Here is a 16,305-nt window from a genome sequence, read left to right as displayed (position 1 = left end):
CCCAGAGGGTTAAACCCTTAGATCTTCAACAAATGTATTTATAAAGAGAAACTGCATGAACTACACAAGTTTTTTTTTTCTTTTTTCTAATAAGTTTATTCAGTGAGGAGAAACAAATGCTAAATTATTGTTGTGTTGTAACTTAATTTTTGTTCAGCCTTTATGACCCGTCTTCATGAAGTTAGATGCAAAAATGTTGAAATTGGCCCTATCCTGCAGTGATAAAGAATCCTTAAAAAATTACTGGATTAGGATCATGTTCCGTATCATTACCAAAATTTAATGACTTCTAAGTTTGACCAAGCTACACCCTTGGTAAAATTTCATTGAAATCCGTTGAGGATTTTTTTGAGTAATCCTGCTAACAAACCTACCAACCAACCAAAAAACAAACGGACGCGACCAAAAACATAACCTTCTTGGCGGAGGTAATAATCTGTACTGAATGATCAAGTGGTATCAGGTGTGTGCAGTGTTCAGTGCATTGACAGCTCTGGGGTAAAAACTTTTTCAGTCTGTTAGTTGTGGGCATGATGGCTCTGAAGCGTCTCCCTGAGGGTAACAGTTCAAAGATGTGATGACCAGGGTGGGATGAGTCTCTGAGGATGCTGTGGGCTCTCCTGAGGCAGTGAGTGCTATAGATGGCCTCAAAAGAGGGAAGAGGGCATCCATTGAGTTTTTGGATTATGTTGATGACCCTCTGGAGTGCTTTCCTCTTGGTAGCAGTGCAGCTGGCGTGCCACAGAGTCATGCCATAGCCCAGCTTTGACTCAGTGGAGCACTGGTAGAAAGACGCCAACAGACTCTCTTGTTCTTTCTGAGAAGCCTCAGGACTCCATTGAGCCTCAGGCAGAAGCACAGTGGTGTTTGCTGTCCAGGTTAGGTCCTCCTTGATTTGAGTGCCCAAGATCCTGAAGTCTAAGTCCCTCTCCTCTCCATGCATTCTCCATTTATGCCAATTGGATGAATGTCTGGTTTATTTCTACTGAAATCTATGATTAGTTCTTTGGTCTTGGAGGTGTTAAGGATCAGGTTGATCTCTGCACACTATACGACAGCCGCTGGACCTCCTTCCACTATGCAGTTTCCTCCCCTCCTGAGATGAGCCCCACCACTGTTGTGTCTTTAGTAAACTTAATCAATCAATCAATTTTTTTATATAGCGCCAAATCACAACAAACAGTTGCCCCAAGGCGCTTTATATTGTAAGGCAAGGCCATACAATAATTATGTAAAACCCCAACGGTCAAAACGACCCCCTGTGAGCAAGCACTAATGATGCCATTACTCGTGTGGGTGGGAATTCAGTCATGGGTGTAGAGTAGGAGGATCAGTACACTGCCTTGGGAGAGGAGCTGTTGCTGATGCTGAATGCTGAGGAGAGATGGGGTACTACGCTGACTCTCTGAGGGCGGTCTGTCGGAAAGTCTCCAACCCAGTAGCAGATGTGTTGTGAGAGTCCTAAGTTCAGAGGTTTTGTGACCAGTCTGTTTGGTACCAGTTGTGTTAGTGTGGTGTGGAGGACTGTAGGTATGATGTCCTCTGTGGACTAGTTTGCTCTGTATGCGAACTGATGAGGATCAAGTGTGGATGGTATGCTTGTTGTGATGTGACTCCAGACCAGTTTCCAAGACACTTCATAAAGATTGGTGTAAATGGCACTGTGCAGGGCGGTAGTCATTGAGGCTGCTGATGGTGTTCTTCTTTGATATGGGAAGGATTGTTTGAGGACTTCAAGTAGGTGTGGAATTGTGCACTGAGAAAGGGACTGGTTGAATATCTCAGCACACATGTGCCTATACCTAGCTGTGTCAGACACATGGTTATTTTAGAGATGTGAGGGTGGACTTGTCTGTCTGGGTGGTTGCCATCCAGGACCCAAGGCAGTTCAGTGGTATTGTGGTTGCAGCAAAGTGCAGGACCAGTTCATGCTCCAAGACTTCACTTTACTTGATGTTCTGGTGCAACCTGATGGTTTTGACTTTCCACCAACAAGAACAACACCTTGAGATACTTGACCTCTTCCACTTGGGGCAGTAACTCTCCCTGACCCAGATTTGGAGGTGGTGGTCCTAATCACCCTTCACACTCTGCCCAGTACACGTCAACAGAATGACATCATCTGCAAAACTGAAACTAGTTGTTACAAACATTCTGCTATTGTTGAATTTGTTTGTGAGTCTTGACTTGCGAAATATGTCAGTCAACCTCATTTAAATTCAGATACTGAAAATGCCAGAAGGTTTTGCGTGGCTTGCAACATTAATAATCAGCTACCTTGTGCTGATTCAGTCAAGCTGTTAATGCACATTTGATGCTGTTACTAAATTTGTCATTGTCTTTTACAGACTGTTCCTGGTTTATCTGTGTAGATGATTAGAGTACCTTCTAACAGCTGAGTGTTTGTTTCTCTGCAGGGCAGAGCATGGATCAGACTGGTCCTGATGGAGAAAAGACTTGCTGAATACATCTCGTCTGCACTGAGGGACTTTAAAACCACCAGGTCTTTATTTGTAACTTGTATAGTTTTAAGAACCGTTGTTCTGTAGGTAGCTCAGTGGGTCAAGGGGAGCTGAGCTATCAGTCTGATTCTGGTCAGTCTACCTGTCTGTGTCCTTGAAGAAGACACTTCCTCTGCATTGTCTCAGTTCAGCTAGCTGTAAATGGGCACCAGCCTTAGCTAGGGAATTAACCTGTGATGGATTGGTCTCCCATCCAGAGGTTGTTGTAGGAGCTCATCCACTTCACACTGTAGAATCCAGGAATACGCAACAGCACCAGCGGGCCTTAAAGCCTGTATAGGACTTAATTCTTACTCTGTAATGTCAAAGTGCAGCAAATTAACAAAAAACTGAACATTTAGCCCCTCTGATATTTCAGATGTGACCTCATGGAGGTATCAACCAATGTCCAGCTCTGCTTTGGTGTGGACTCAGTTTATTTTAAGGACTGTGTGCTCAATGAACACCTAAAACACTCTGTTGTTTGTAGGAGGTTTTATGAGGATGGTGCCATCATGTTGGGTGAGGAGGCGGGGCTGCTAGCAGACACGTTCATCGGACTCAACACAATTGACTTCAGGTACAAATGATTAACGGGTATTTCTTACCGCAGCTGTCACTAGGAAGAGGAACATAATATGCACCACATTTTGTGGTTGGTACAAAGCTCTAAATTTAACAGTTAAAAATGAGAGGATAGTTGACTGGCATGGTGCACTTGTTGGGAGAACACACACGCGCTGTTTTACAGTCAATCAAGAAAATATAAGGACTAGTAAAAACTACTATATTGTTGTGGTTACTCTAAGCAGTGTTGCACCACTGTTATATGCTCATATCCTTTGCCTGTTAAGTTGCATATTTAGTCACCATTTCAGAGGCTTTTCCTGCTGTCACATCATTGTTTTGCAATGTGAGCAATGCATCAGCATTTCAGGAAGTAAATCACAGGGCAGCTGATACTTCACATTTGCTGCATCATTTGCAGGCACTCCAGAATAGTGTAATGAGAGAACATGCATTAAATATAAGCAAGACGGGACACGAACCGCTGACCAACATTGAGCAAAAACACTTTTAACTATCGTTTACATCTAAATATACTTGAGGTTTTCATGCTAATCATCTTAGCAGTTCTTTCACTGTGCATGTAGAATCTTCCCCCTTATATGCTGTATTTAATCCTTAAATGGCTTGTTTTTTAGTTTGGTGACATGCTATCATGCAGTCAGTGCAAGTGAATCAGCAAGGTTTAATTTTCCACTCTGTTGTCTCTTGTAAGCTTCTGTCTGAAAGGGGCGGGTCTGGACGGCACCTGCCCCGCTGTGATCGACTACACGCCTTACCTGAAGTTCACTCAGAGGTACGTGAGGTCAGTTTATCATCACTGGACACTGCAGCCAGTGCGCTGATACTGAGGTACTGCCCGTCTCCCCGTGCAGTGCAGACAGCATCAGCAGCGATGAGGAAGAGATGAGGACTGTGGGGAGCAGCTGCAGTGAAAGCAGCACACCTGACAAAACTGCAACTGCCGCCTCCATCTTTACTGAGCAGAGCAACTTGTTTAGCAAGTGCAAGCGCTTTGAGCAGAAGTATCGCATGGCACTGGAACAGAAGGTATCACCTCCATGGGTTTCATGTGACATCTGTTCGATGAATAAAGACGCTGCTAATGAAGGATAGTTAGATATTTTCCATCATGTCTGCACAGTAATTAATAGAAGTGCGTTTTTATGTCCTGCCACCATTCACTTAGTATGCAGAACATTATGATGACATGCTGTCTGTCTGTGTATGAACAAATTCATAAGAACATGACAACAACGTGGCCAACACTTGATACTTGGCAGGTAGATAAGTTTCTAAAATTTTTTGAGTTGTTTGAGGCATATATTTCTATATTTGAAATGAAGTGATTTTGTGTGGACAAAAGTCAATAAATGGTGGGCAGTTCATACTTACACAATAGGTAGGTACATAAATGGGAGTAGATAAGCTGATTGCTTTTGTTGTTGGTGGATGTATTTGCATATTACTGAAATTGAAGTACTTTTGTTTTATGGACATGAATGAATAAATTGTAGGGATTCATGACTTAGACCAAAGATGCCTTATTGGGAGTAGATTACATTTTGATGAAATTATTTTTCTTGTGAAAGTAAACAATAGCAAATTGCTCCGGCTTCTCCCTTTTTTCACTCTGTAGATTTGGCATAAGTTTGCCGTATGCTCTTTCTGGCACAACTCCAAAACTGATCCTTGCATCTTCTGACTTGTGCATGAGCTCATTAAATTTTAGTGTTGCTTGGTACATACAATTGCATATTCATGAGAATGAAGCGGCTTATCTTAATGGGTTTTATTTTTAGAATGTGCATCTGTTATGCCAACACCAATATGATGACATGTACAGATGTTATATTTAGGTACTGATTTGTACTGTGCATCCGGAAAGTATTCACAGCGTTTCACTTTTTCCATATTTTGTTATGTTACAGCCTTATTCCAAAATGGAGTAAATGAATGTTTTTTTCCCTCAAATTCTACTCACAACACCCCATAATGACAACATGACAACAAAATTAATACATTTTTGCAAATTTATTAAAAATAAAAACTAAGAAATCACGTGTACATAAGTATTCACAGCCTTTGCTCAATACTTTGTTGATGTACCTTTAACAGCAATTACAATCTTAAGTCTTGTTGAACATGATGCCACAAGCTTGGTGCACCTATCTTTGGGCAGTTTTGCCCATTCGTCTTTGCAGCACCTCTCAAGCTTCAACAGGTTGGGTGGGGAGCGTCAGTGCACAACGATTTTCAGATCTCTCCAGAGATGTTCAATTGGACTCAGGTCTGGGCTCTGGCTGGGCCACTCAAGCATATTCACAGAGTTGTCCTGCAGCCACACTTTTGATATCTTGGCTGTGTGCTTAGGGTCATTGTTCTGCTGAAAGATGAACCGTCACCCAGTCTGAGGTCAAGAGCACTCTGGAGCAGGTTTTCATCCAGGATCTCTGTACATTGCTGCATTCATCTTTCCCTCAATACTGACTAGTCTCTCAGTTCCTGCTGCTGAAAAACATCCACACAGCATGATGCTGCCACCACCATGCTTCACTGTAGGGGTGGTGCCTGGTTTCCTTCAAACATGGCGCCTGGCATTCACACCAAAGAGTTCAATCTTTGTCTCATCAGACCAGAGAATTTTGTTTCCCATGGTCTGAGAGTCCTTCAGGTGCCTTTTGGCAAACTCTAGGTGAGCTGCCATGTGCATTTTACTAAGGAGTGGCTTCCGTCTGGCCTCTCTACCATACAGGCCTGATTGGTGGATTACTGGAGAGATGGTTGTCCTTCTGGAAGGTTCTCCTCTCTCCACAGAGGAATGCTGGAGCTCTGACAGAGTGACCATTGGGTTCTTGGTCACCTCCCTGACTAAGGCACTTCTGCACGATCACTCAGTTCAGATGGGCGGCCTACTCTAGGAAGGGTCTTGGTGGATTTGAACTTCCTCCATTTACAGATGGAGGCCACTGTGCTCATTGGGACCTTCTAATGAGCAGAAATGTTTCTGTACCCTTCCCCAGATTTGTGCCTTGAGACAATCCTGTCTCAGAGGTCTACAGACAATTCCTTTGACTTCATGCTTGATTTGTGCTCTGACATGCACTGTCAATTGTGGGACCTTATATGTAGACAGGTGTGTGCCTTTACAGATCATGTCCAATCAACTGAATTTACCCCAGGTGGACTCCAATTAAGCTGTAGAAACATCTCAAGAATGATCAGTGGAAACAGGATCCACCCAAGCTCAATTTTGAGCTTCATGGCAAAGGCTGTGAATACTTATGTACGTGTGGTTTCTTAGTTTTTTCATTTTTAGTAAAATTGAAAAAATCTCAGAAAAACTTGGGGTATACGAGTATACGTATAGTGTGTAGAATTTTTCAGGAAAAAATGAATTTCATCCATTTTGGAATAAGGCTGTAACATAACAAAATGTAGAAAAAGTGAAGTGCTGTGAATACTTTCTGGATGTACTGTTAAACTCTTGATCAAATTTCTGAGGTGGCTGAAACATTGCTTATTGTTTGGGATTTTAAATGTTGTGTGAAGAATTTTTTTTTTTTCCACACAGAAAAAGCAAGTGGTGATAAGTAAGCAGTAATATGCCATGCCTGACATGCACTCGTGAAACCGTACGTGTAATGCCAATGAAACAAACAACGGAAAAACCGTGTATTTGCCTGATTGTTAGGGTTACCTGGAAGAGCTGGTCCGACTGCGGGAAGCCCAGCTGGCAGAGGCGGTATCTCATAACAAAGCTCTTCAGCAGAGCCTGGCAGACGTGCACCTCTCCCACACAGTGGAAAAAGAACAGCTCGAGTACATTATACTGGAACTACAGGACCAACTGTGAGTTCATTTTGTTCTGTTTTTCACATTTGTCAGAGCTGACATAATGTTGTCCATTAGGTGTAGAGAACGTACAGCTGCATGTGCAAGTAGTTGGACAGTGCCAGTTTTTGTAATTTTGTCAAATGTTTCGAAAGATTCAAGGCAAATTCAAAATTCAAATTCAAAGTCTGCATCTCTGTGCAGTAGCACATATGTTGCTTGGACATCAATCATGAATTAATACAAACGGTGTGATAAATCTGTCAGGAGTAGGCAGTTCTCAAAAACTGAGTGACCCTGTCCGTCTCTTGACTTGTGTAAAGAAAACTGGCGGTAAAAGTGATGAGTTGTATTAAAAATAACACATTAACTTTGTACAATTACTCATGTGCACTGAAAATGGAGGGACTGTCTTAAAAATGACTGTAGTATCTTAAACACTAATATTTTTGTTGATCCCTTTAAATTTAAGCTGAAATGGTTCACCACAGGAACATCTTGATTGTTTCATTTTACCACTATTGTGGCTGTGTACAGAGGCAAAATTACAAAAATTGTCCAAATACTATTTTTCTCTATATACAACTGCTAATATGACATTCAGGAATCAACATGAGGTATTCACGTTACCATTCAGTCACCATCATCTTTGGCTGATGGATCAAAACCAGTCAGTGTTGCAACTTTTCATCAATGCGGAATCTCTTTGCTTAATATTCCAGTGGTCTGTGAAAATGTTTGAATTTGTGTCTTGATTTCAGGAAATGAAGCCACAATCAATGACCATGTCTTCAAATATGAAGGGGTTGATGTTTTTGACGTTTGTTTGAAAATTACTTAGTATGGGGAATTATGTATAACCCCAAACCAGAAAAGTTGGGACGGTATGGAAAATACAAATCCCCTTTTTGTCTTTGGTCCACAACACGATATCCATTTCTTTGAAAAAAGATCTGGAATACTGACTTGTCTGATTGCAATACATGTTTCCACTGTGTGATATATTATTAATATGTATATGTCACGGACATGAACTAGCGAAGCTCTTCAACATCTCACCATGTCATTTAGGTCCTTCAGACTTTTTTTTTTTTTGAGTAAATGCTTCTGGGGAGCATTAGCATGGCTAAAACCTTTCAGCTTCGGGGGGGGGGAGGAGCCTGACCCCTCAGCTTTTTAAGCATTTTTCTTTATTTGCCTCTCACATGCCTGGAAGCTCCTCACCATCTAACCATGTCCTTTAGGTCCTTCAGACTTTTTTTTGAGTAAATGCTTCAGGAGAGCATTAGCATGGCTAAAACCTTTCAGCTTCTGGGGGAGGGGGGAGCCTGACCCTGACCCCTCACCTTTTTAAGCATTTTTCTTTATTTGCCTCTCACATGCCTGGAAGCTCCTCATTAGAGCATGACACAGGAGTGGATTTTCACTCCCGTCCCATACCGCTCCCAGAAAAAAAAATCCCATCCTGTCCCAATCCTGGAGTAAAAAATAAATCCCAACCCGTCCCACTCCTGTAAAGATGACTCCCAATCCCATCCCGTTCCCACTCAAAATCAGTCCCACTCCCATCCCACTCCCGTATGTCTCGCGCCATGATGATCAATCAGGGACTGAATATGTAGTGACGTGGAGATGTCTGGAGTTTGACTGAAGATGTGAACATGTCCTGTATCTGGTAGCAGCCTGTGAGCAGGACTTAAGTCTCTTTTGTCCTTTATTTCACAATTATGACAGTTTTTGGAGCGAGCAGCAGCACCACAGCAAGCAGCGGAGTTAGTTTCTCTTTTTATTTTACGTACGCGTGCGAGCGAATCGTCTGTGGAGAATATTTTATTAATTAACTACACAGATGTATAATAAAGCAAATGGTGACTGGTTTCTAAACACAATTATGACAGAGTTTTTTTTTGGGAAAGAGCGAGGAGCAGCAAGCAGCGGAGTTTCTTTTTTTTTTTTTTTTTTTAATTGTTTACATGTGCGCGCGTGAACGGGACAGTTGGTCCTCAAGTTGGGTCCTGCAGAGGCGGAAGGACCGCTGAAAGCAGCCGTCATCCAGACTCAGCTCCTGCAGCAAATAATGATACTCTCTGTATTGGGAGCTTTCCACAACAACTCGCTCCGTGTGATCAAGGTCCGTCATGTTAATTTGACTGACAACCGGAGCCGGCGAGCGGAATGGAAGCTCCTCCTATTTGATGACGCACCGGGGCGAATTTTCGCAGCAAAAGCAGAGCGACACACCGGGCGAAGGAGGCGCGTCCATCGCCACGCGACCCCCGCGAATTTGTAGCGTCAGATCGCGCCCGGTGTGAACGCGTTTTGGTTGTTTTAAATAGATGAAAATCATCATCTATTTTTGGCATTCCCACTCCTGCCCGCTCCCGTTCATTTTTATTCCCGTCCCATCCCAATCACGGGATTGATAAAATTTTGATTCTCATCCCGCGGGAATCCCGCAGGAATCACGTGACCCACGGGAATTCCCAAAAAATGTCATCCTCTACTCCTCACCATCTAACCATGTAATTTAGGTCCTTCAGACTTTTTTTTATGCTTCAGGGGAGCATTAGCATGGCTAAAACCTTTCAGCTTCTGGCGGGGGGGGAGCCTGACCCCTCACCTTTTTAAGCATTTTTCTTTATTTGCCTCTCACATGCCTGGAAGCTGCTCACCATCTAACCATGTCCTTTAGGTCCTTCAGACTTTTTTCAGTAAAATGGTTCTTGGGAGCATGACAAAACCTTTCACCTTCTAGGGGAGCTGAAAGCAAATCTCTAAAACCTGTAAATAATAATCAGTTTTATTGCCAGTTTTCTTCAGACAAGTCAGGGGATGGAAACATGAACATTTCCAAGTCACTGAATATGTCTTGGACTTTATGTACATCAATTATGAAGAAATACAAAAGTTTCTTTCACCAAAACATCAAATCTAGGCTTTCATCTCAAATGTACTTTCTGGCAAATTGTAGCTGAACTTTCAGGTCTTCTTTTTAATAAAATCCTCCTCTACGCCACTTCATCAGGAAGATGAATTTTATATTTTTAATTCCTTTATATCAAGTTGTAGATATTTGCTTTCAGTTTGAGCTAAGGAAGATAATTTTAGGGATTTTTTTTTTTTAAATGAAATAAACAAATTAAAATGTGTGAAATACAAAGTGTTCCAATACTTTTGAGGACAATACAGAAACATTGAAGAACAGTATCTTACATCTCATATGTAGTGCAGCAGATAACAGAATATTTAGACTGGAATCCTGCAAATGGTGATAGAAGCATCAAATTCTGCACAAATAATCCATAGACATGAACTCTTTTGAAAAAACTGATTGGCCACTTGACTTTTCAATAGGCAGCCAGGTAGGGGTCAATTGAAGAATTACACAGGGGTCAAAATTAAAAGAAGCTCCAATCATATACAACCCCTGGCAAAAATTATGGAATCACCGGCCTCGGAGGATGTTCATTCAGTTGTTTAATTTTGTAGAAAAAAAGAAGATCACAGACATGACACAAAACTAAAGTCTTTTCAAATGGCAACTTTCTGGCTTTAAGAAACACTATAAGAAATCAGGAAATAAAATTGTGGCAGTCAGTAACAGTTACTTTTTTAGACCAAGCAGAGGGAAAAAAATATGGAATCACTCAATTCTGAGGAAAAAATGATGGAATCATGAAAAACAAAAGAACGCACCAACACATCACTAGTATTTTGTTGCACCACCTCTGGCTTTTATAACAGCTTGCAGTGTCTGAGGCATGGACTTAATGAGTCCACGCCTAATTTTATTTTATTATTTGGATTTTTAATACGAGCTTCGCACTGCTGCACGTTTCTTCGCTCGTATTACAATTTTATTCATTGTTTTGATTTCTTTTACTACTGTTATATATTGCATTTCAGTGAATAAAGATATATCTGCTATTGATGAACGAGTGTTGTTGATGCAGTGTCATCTAAGGGATTGGAGATCACAGGTGTTCAGATTAGGATTGCACCCTTGCCCTTTATGCACTCAATTTCCTCGATTCCTTGAATTGTTTAATAATATTGTGCACTGTAGAGCAAGAAATATGCAAATCCCTTCCCATCTTTGTTTGAGAAACATTCGTTTTTAGGTGTTTCAATCTGTCATATTTATTGACAAATTTGAGACCCTCTGCCCATCTTCACTCAAGGATTTGGCCTTTTGCAGATACTTTACTTTTGTACAAAATCATGATTACAGTCATCTGTTGAAATCACTTATTTGAAATAACATAATTCAGTGTTTGTTTTTTAACCTCATATAGCCCACGTCCCAACCTTTTTTTAAAATGTGTTGCAGGCTTGAAATGCAGGAATGGTGGATGTACAAACAAATGAAATGACGTTGACCACATAAAACAGGAAATATCTTTGGTTAATACTGTCTGCAATGAAATAGAAGTCAAAGTAAATATAAGAATCACTAAAGTTTTTTTTATTTTTGTAATTAATTAATTTTATTAAATGAGCATTTTTCATATTGTCCCAACTTTTCCTGATTTGGAGTTGTCATTTAAAGACCGACTTGCTGGAAGGAAAACCCATGGGGCTATAGATCTGATGTGTTTTTGAGGAAACTGTACTGTGTGACAGATCTATGCTTTGGAATCCCTCACAAAGTTACTGTATTCTCAGGGAGGAATCACACTTTGTTGTATCCCATTTGGGTAGAAATTAAGTATTGCTGGTTGTTTCACTTTTTTCATACTGTTGAACAGTCCCGGCGCCAGAAAAAAAATATTAAAGGGGCGATGAGTTTATCACAGGGGGTGGGGTCGCCCCCCCCCCCCCCAAAAAAAAGTGCACACCGGAGGAGACGTGCCTCTGAGCGTGCGTAATGAATTGGGTGCGCTCCTGGAAAGCTCGTGTATTTAGGCTACACCATTGTAAGAGACTGACTAAGAGTAAAGAGTGATGACAGTATTTTTTTAATTATTATTTGAACGTATAGACCCTCGGTCCAGTGATCTCCTGCATACCACACAGATAGATAACTTTGGCCTGCAAACCATTGAGAGCTGAGCTACTTTTCCCCGCCTTTTGCACCAAATTAATCTGAGGAGTTGATCTGCCCTGCTGTTTAACTCTACGTTTTTCTTCGTAAGAAAGACTATCAAATGGCTTCGCCAAAATCCGGTCCACAACATTCAAATTGTCTGCCATTATGTGCAGCTTGCTACCTAGCTAGCTCGCTAGCTGGGACTGGCGCGAGGCTAGTGTGAAGTGTGTCCGCCTGTGAGTGCTTTGTGACGGTGGAGGAGCTCAACAGCACCCGCTGCTCGGTAGGGACAGAAACTGCGATAGAAGTCAGAAAGAGTTAATAGAAGTCAGTCTCCAAACACAAGCAGCTACAAAAAAAACACCAGAAATAGAAGCTCGATTTGTTGCTAGTCATTTTTAATAAAGAAAATGCCGCTAAGAGGATTAGGAAAGTCTCCGGTTCAACTCAGAATAGAAGGAAAATGCTCCAACGGATGTTTACACCAAAAGATCGCTGATTCGCTCATTTCGCTGTCAATCAAAAAGGGATTCAGCCTCAGACAGATCATCCAATCATCATGCAGAAGCTGAGCGTCCGGGCCAGCCGAGGCCAGCCCACTGCCCCATAGAGCCCCAGACACGCTGAGCGTCTGATGGGCGGGACAAAGCCCAGCATTTATCCAATGACTCGTCTCGTTTCGCTGCATGCTTTGTGTCGCTATTGAAGTCTGTGGACGCTCAGCGTCCACACTGTTTAAAGCACTGTGAAGCTGCAGGTTTGAGTGAGAGGAAAGCCGCGTCGTTACCAGTGATAAGCTGATTCTGAACAAAAGTTGTGCGCGTTGTAGCGCATATTTAGTCAATGACATGTACACACAACAGTATATATTTGATCACTTATTTTTTGACATTTTAGGGGAAGCTGATCTTCCCTTGCAGTCTTAGAGCAATCGCCTCTGACTTAAGACACCTAAAGCACTTTACACTAAACGAACGGAGCATTTCGCAAATAATGACAACAAAAATTGTAATATTGGACATGCAAACCTACCTTTGTCTTGTTTTTTTCTCGTGTTCCAACTTATTTTTTATTTTCTCCGCTCCAGAGGGATAATTTCTTTTCTGAGACATGACTTGCACTCACTTTGTTCCTCACATTAGTCATCGACCACCTGACCCAAGCGGTGCATCTACATTTGCCCAACTGTGGCAGCAGCCAACAGGAGGCATCAATTAACCTAGTATTGGTATTTTGTCAAAATGAATTTATTTTTTTCGGGTGTAATACAATTTCGTTTAAATTATTCAATATTATTTTAATTTCATGTATATATTTTTTATCACAACGTCTCGGTGCTCTCGGGGCCCCCTGGTGGCGTGGAGGCCCTAAGCGACCGCGTAGTCGGCGTATGCCTTGGGCCGGCTCTGAGCGCAACCCTCAACCTATCAAATCCCTTGAACACAGACACACGCCATATCCATTTGTTTTAAAATTAATTACTTTAGTTAATTAATTTGGTTTATTTGTTAAATACGTGATATTATTGAATAACATTTTGCTATATTTTCCAGTATTTCTTTTTATTTTTTTATTTTTTTGATAACTCTAACATCCGAGGGGGCGAGGTTGATGACGTGAGGGGGCGTCGCCCCCAAACGCCCCCTCGTGGCACCGGCTATGCTGTTGAATATGGATCCATGATGTAATGGCATGACCTCACTTTTTGTTGACCTGACGAGTTTCCGGTCAGGTCTGGGATCATGCGCTGTGCCACATCCACCACTCTATGGAAGAATCTTGTTTCCTGGATGGAAACCCAGGCAGACAATCATATACCCAACCATATACCTATACCCAGCATATTTCACCTGCTGCAGCCAAGTGAAACATGAGTGCCCCTTGGCCTTCCCCAGTCATTGGGGTCCTCAACACTGAAGCACCTGTATACTGGAATGTGTCACATGTTCAAAATCTCATAACTGACATTCCCTCAACATGTGATACTCATCTTAGTCTCCGGAAGCCACCACTTGATTGACACAGAATTATTCCAGCGGCACCAAGGATCCCCTGAAGACATCTGGTACCAAAGACATCCAGTCATCCACTTAGGCCACTGGTTAGAGTCCAGTTCTTACAACTCGACAGTAAGGCAGGGAGTGCCACGACCCTAAAGACTTGGACCTTTGTTCTCCAAACACGTCTATCCACTGACCTCGTGACTCCCTAAGTTCTTCACAGACATCTCGTGATCTCAAATTCGAGGGCTCAGAGACATAAATGTCACTGCCAAGATGGACCTTACACTGAGAATGAATTTGCTCAGTTGATCGACAGTGAATTTTGACTGTCTGATATCTGTAGGACTGTGCTGAAGAACAATGATTTGCAGTCCAGACAAGAATTGACAGCCCATTTGACCAATCAGTGGCCATCTCCTGATGCTTTGGATGCAAATGCGGTTGCCTTGGACACACTGCTGTACAGGAAGAGGACAGGACAGTGGGAGACGTATGTAGATTAGCTGACGCCCACCAGTTTACATTGTTAGTGTATTTGTGGTCATCATTACTCCACCATTCTGTCTTTTGCAGGAAGAGTTTCCACAGTCTGGACCAACTCTCTGTTGATATGAGCCTCTCCCAAACCTCTCTAGAAAAATCTCACACACTAGGTCTGGAGGTCAAACCAGCTAGTGCACAGTGGGCCCACCATGGTACGTCTACTCCCCCAAGTATGCTCTACTTTTCAGAGTAATCTGTTCCAAGTGTTAACCCTGTGCACTGTTTCCTTCAGGTAAAGAGGAAACACCGTCTCTTAGAGGCCTGTGTGGCTCCCTGACCTCAGTAACCAGCTACAAGTCTCTGGCCAGCCTAAAGTCCAGCGAGTGCTTGGCCAGTCCCGCTACAGAGATCAGCAGCCCTGGTTTCACCCCTTCCTAAGGAAGGCACACTAAACAGATGAGGACCAGTCAATCCAGGAACTGTGTCACTCCGTGGGCTGCTGCTTACAAAACCTTAAGCTTTAACGGTGTATTAAAAAATGAAGAAATTCAGCTGTACACATTCAGGAACTGGTGCAACATATTCTTTGAATCATGTTGAAATTCTTTCCCATTTTAAAAGGTAGGGTGCCTCGTTAATGTACTTTTGAACTGAGAATACTGCAAGCTGTAATCACAGATGTTTGATTTGATGGTACGTTTTATGTTTTCTTGAACATATATTGAAAGAATCATCACACTGTAATTTGTGGAACTTTTTTGTGTGTATTTGTTCCACCACTCGTCAGAGGTGCTTGGCCTGAATTCCACAAAATATGCTGTGTGCATGTACTGTATGTTGACCCCAGAACTGCAGGCTTCCGCTGCCTAAAGCTCCTTAATGGTAACGGTCAAAGCAGATTATCTGTTTGTGTGTGTGTGGTCCCCCCCCTTCCCAATTTCCACCAGTCAACCACAGAATTGTCTTTGAAGGGTTAATTTTGGCAAAGGTGAAGGTCACTGGTGTCAAAGGTCAAAATTCTTTTTTTTTTTGTTCCCTCCGGCCCCTTTCCGATTTGCACAAACAGTAGCAAACACAGGGGGGTGGATTCTGAATTTAGTCAGATGAGGTCAAATTTGTCAAAGGTGAATCACTGGGGTAAAAGTCAAAACTCAAGTTTTTCCCTGATTAACATTGAAATTGGCACATATGTGGGTGTGGGTTCTGCACTTGCCCATAAAAGTCAAATGTGCCAAAAGTCAATCATTGAGCAAAGGTCATCATGTCTGCCTGTCTATATATTGTCCTACTTTTTTCAGGTACTTTTGCTGATTTCTACCATACTTGGTATGTCAGTGGTTGTCCCTTAAATTCCACAACTTCACTTTGGCAAGGAATGAGGGATTTAATTTTCAACCTGATTTGGAACAAATGTGGCACATACAGTAGTGTTCAGAATAATAGTGCTATGTGACTAAAAAGATTAATCCAGGTTTTGAGTATATTTCTTATTCTAGAATTACCCGGGAAAGGTCAGCCAGATGTCAGACATTTGGGTGTAGGTCATTGGAGTCGAATGTCAGACTCGGGAAGCGATTATTGTCTTCATACCCACCAGTACAATTGCCTAGTTACTTTAAAATACCAGTTGACAAATTTGAAGATGGCACTCTGTCTTTCAATAAACATCTCCAAGTATGTTTCAAGATACACAGTGCATCTGGAAAGTATTCAGCACTTTTTTTTTTTCACTTTTTCCCCATGTTATGTTACAGCCTTATTCCAAAATGGAGTAAATTCATGTTTCCTCTCAAGATTCTACTCACAACACCCCATAATAACATGAAAAGTTTGCTTTTTGAAATTGTTGCAAATTTTTTCAAAATAAAAACAATGCAATACTAAAATA

The 16,305-nt window shown here is 41.9% G+C and overlaps 1 protein-coding gene across 2 annotated transcripts in view; it reads left to right on the top strand.

Annotated features, from left to right (window-relative positions):
• Positions 1-15,216, top strand: part of rundc3b (RUN domain containing 3b) — a 28,022-nt gene extending 12,806 nt beyond the window's left edge. Inside the window, exons 4-11 of one of the 2 annotated variants that reach the window (XM_034174821.1) lie at positions 2,418-2,503; positions 2,992-3,081; positions 3,784-3,864; positions 3,944-4,118; positions 6,763-6,920; positions 14,278-14,424; positions 14,508-14,629; positions 14,710-15,216. In XM_034174821.1, the coding sequence (XP_034030712.1) occupies positions 2,418-2,503; positions 2,992-3,081; positions 3,784-3,864; positions 3,944-4,118; positions 6,763-6,920; positions 14,278-14,424; positions 14,508-14,629; positions 14,710-14,855 (1,005 nt within the window). In that variant the 3' untranslated portion in view covers positions 14,856-15,216. The remainder of the gene's footprint in view (positions 1-2,417; positions 2,504-2,991; positions 3,082-3,783; positions 3,865-3,943; positions 4,119-6,762; positions 6,921-14,277; positions 14,425-14,507; positions 14,630-14,709) is intronic. The other variant, XM_034174822.1, reaches the window with a different exon arrangement.
• The last annotated feature ends 1,089 nt before the right edge of the window (positions 15,217-16,305 follow it).

The sequence above is a fragment of the Thalassophryne amazonica genome, chromosome 7 (genome assembly GCF_902500255.1).
Source record: "Thalassophryne amazonica chromosome 7, fThaAma1.1, whole genome shotgun sequence".
Classification (NCBI taxonomy): Eukaryota; Metazoa; Chordata; class Actinopteri; order Batrachoidiformes; family Batrachoididae; genus Thalassophryne; species Thalassophryne amazonica.
This window is presented reverse-complemented; position numbering and strand designations above follow the sequence as displayed.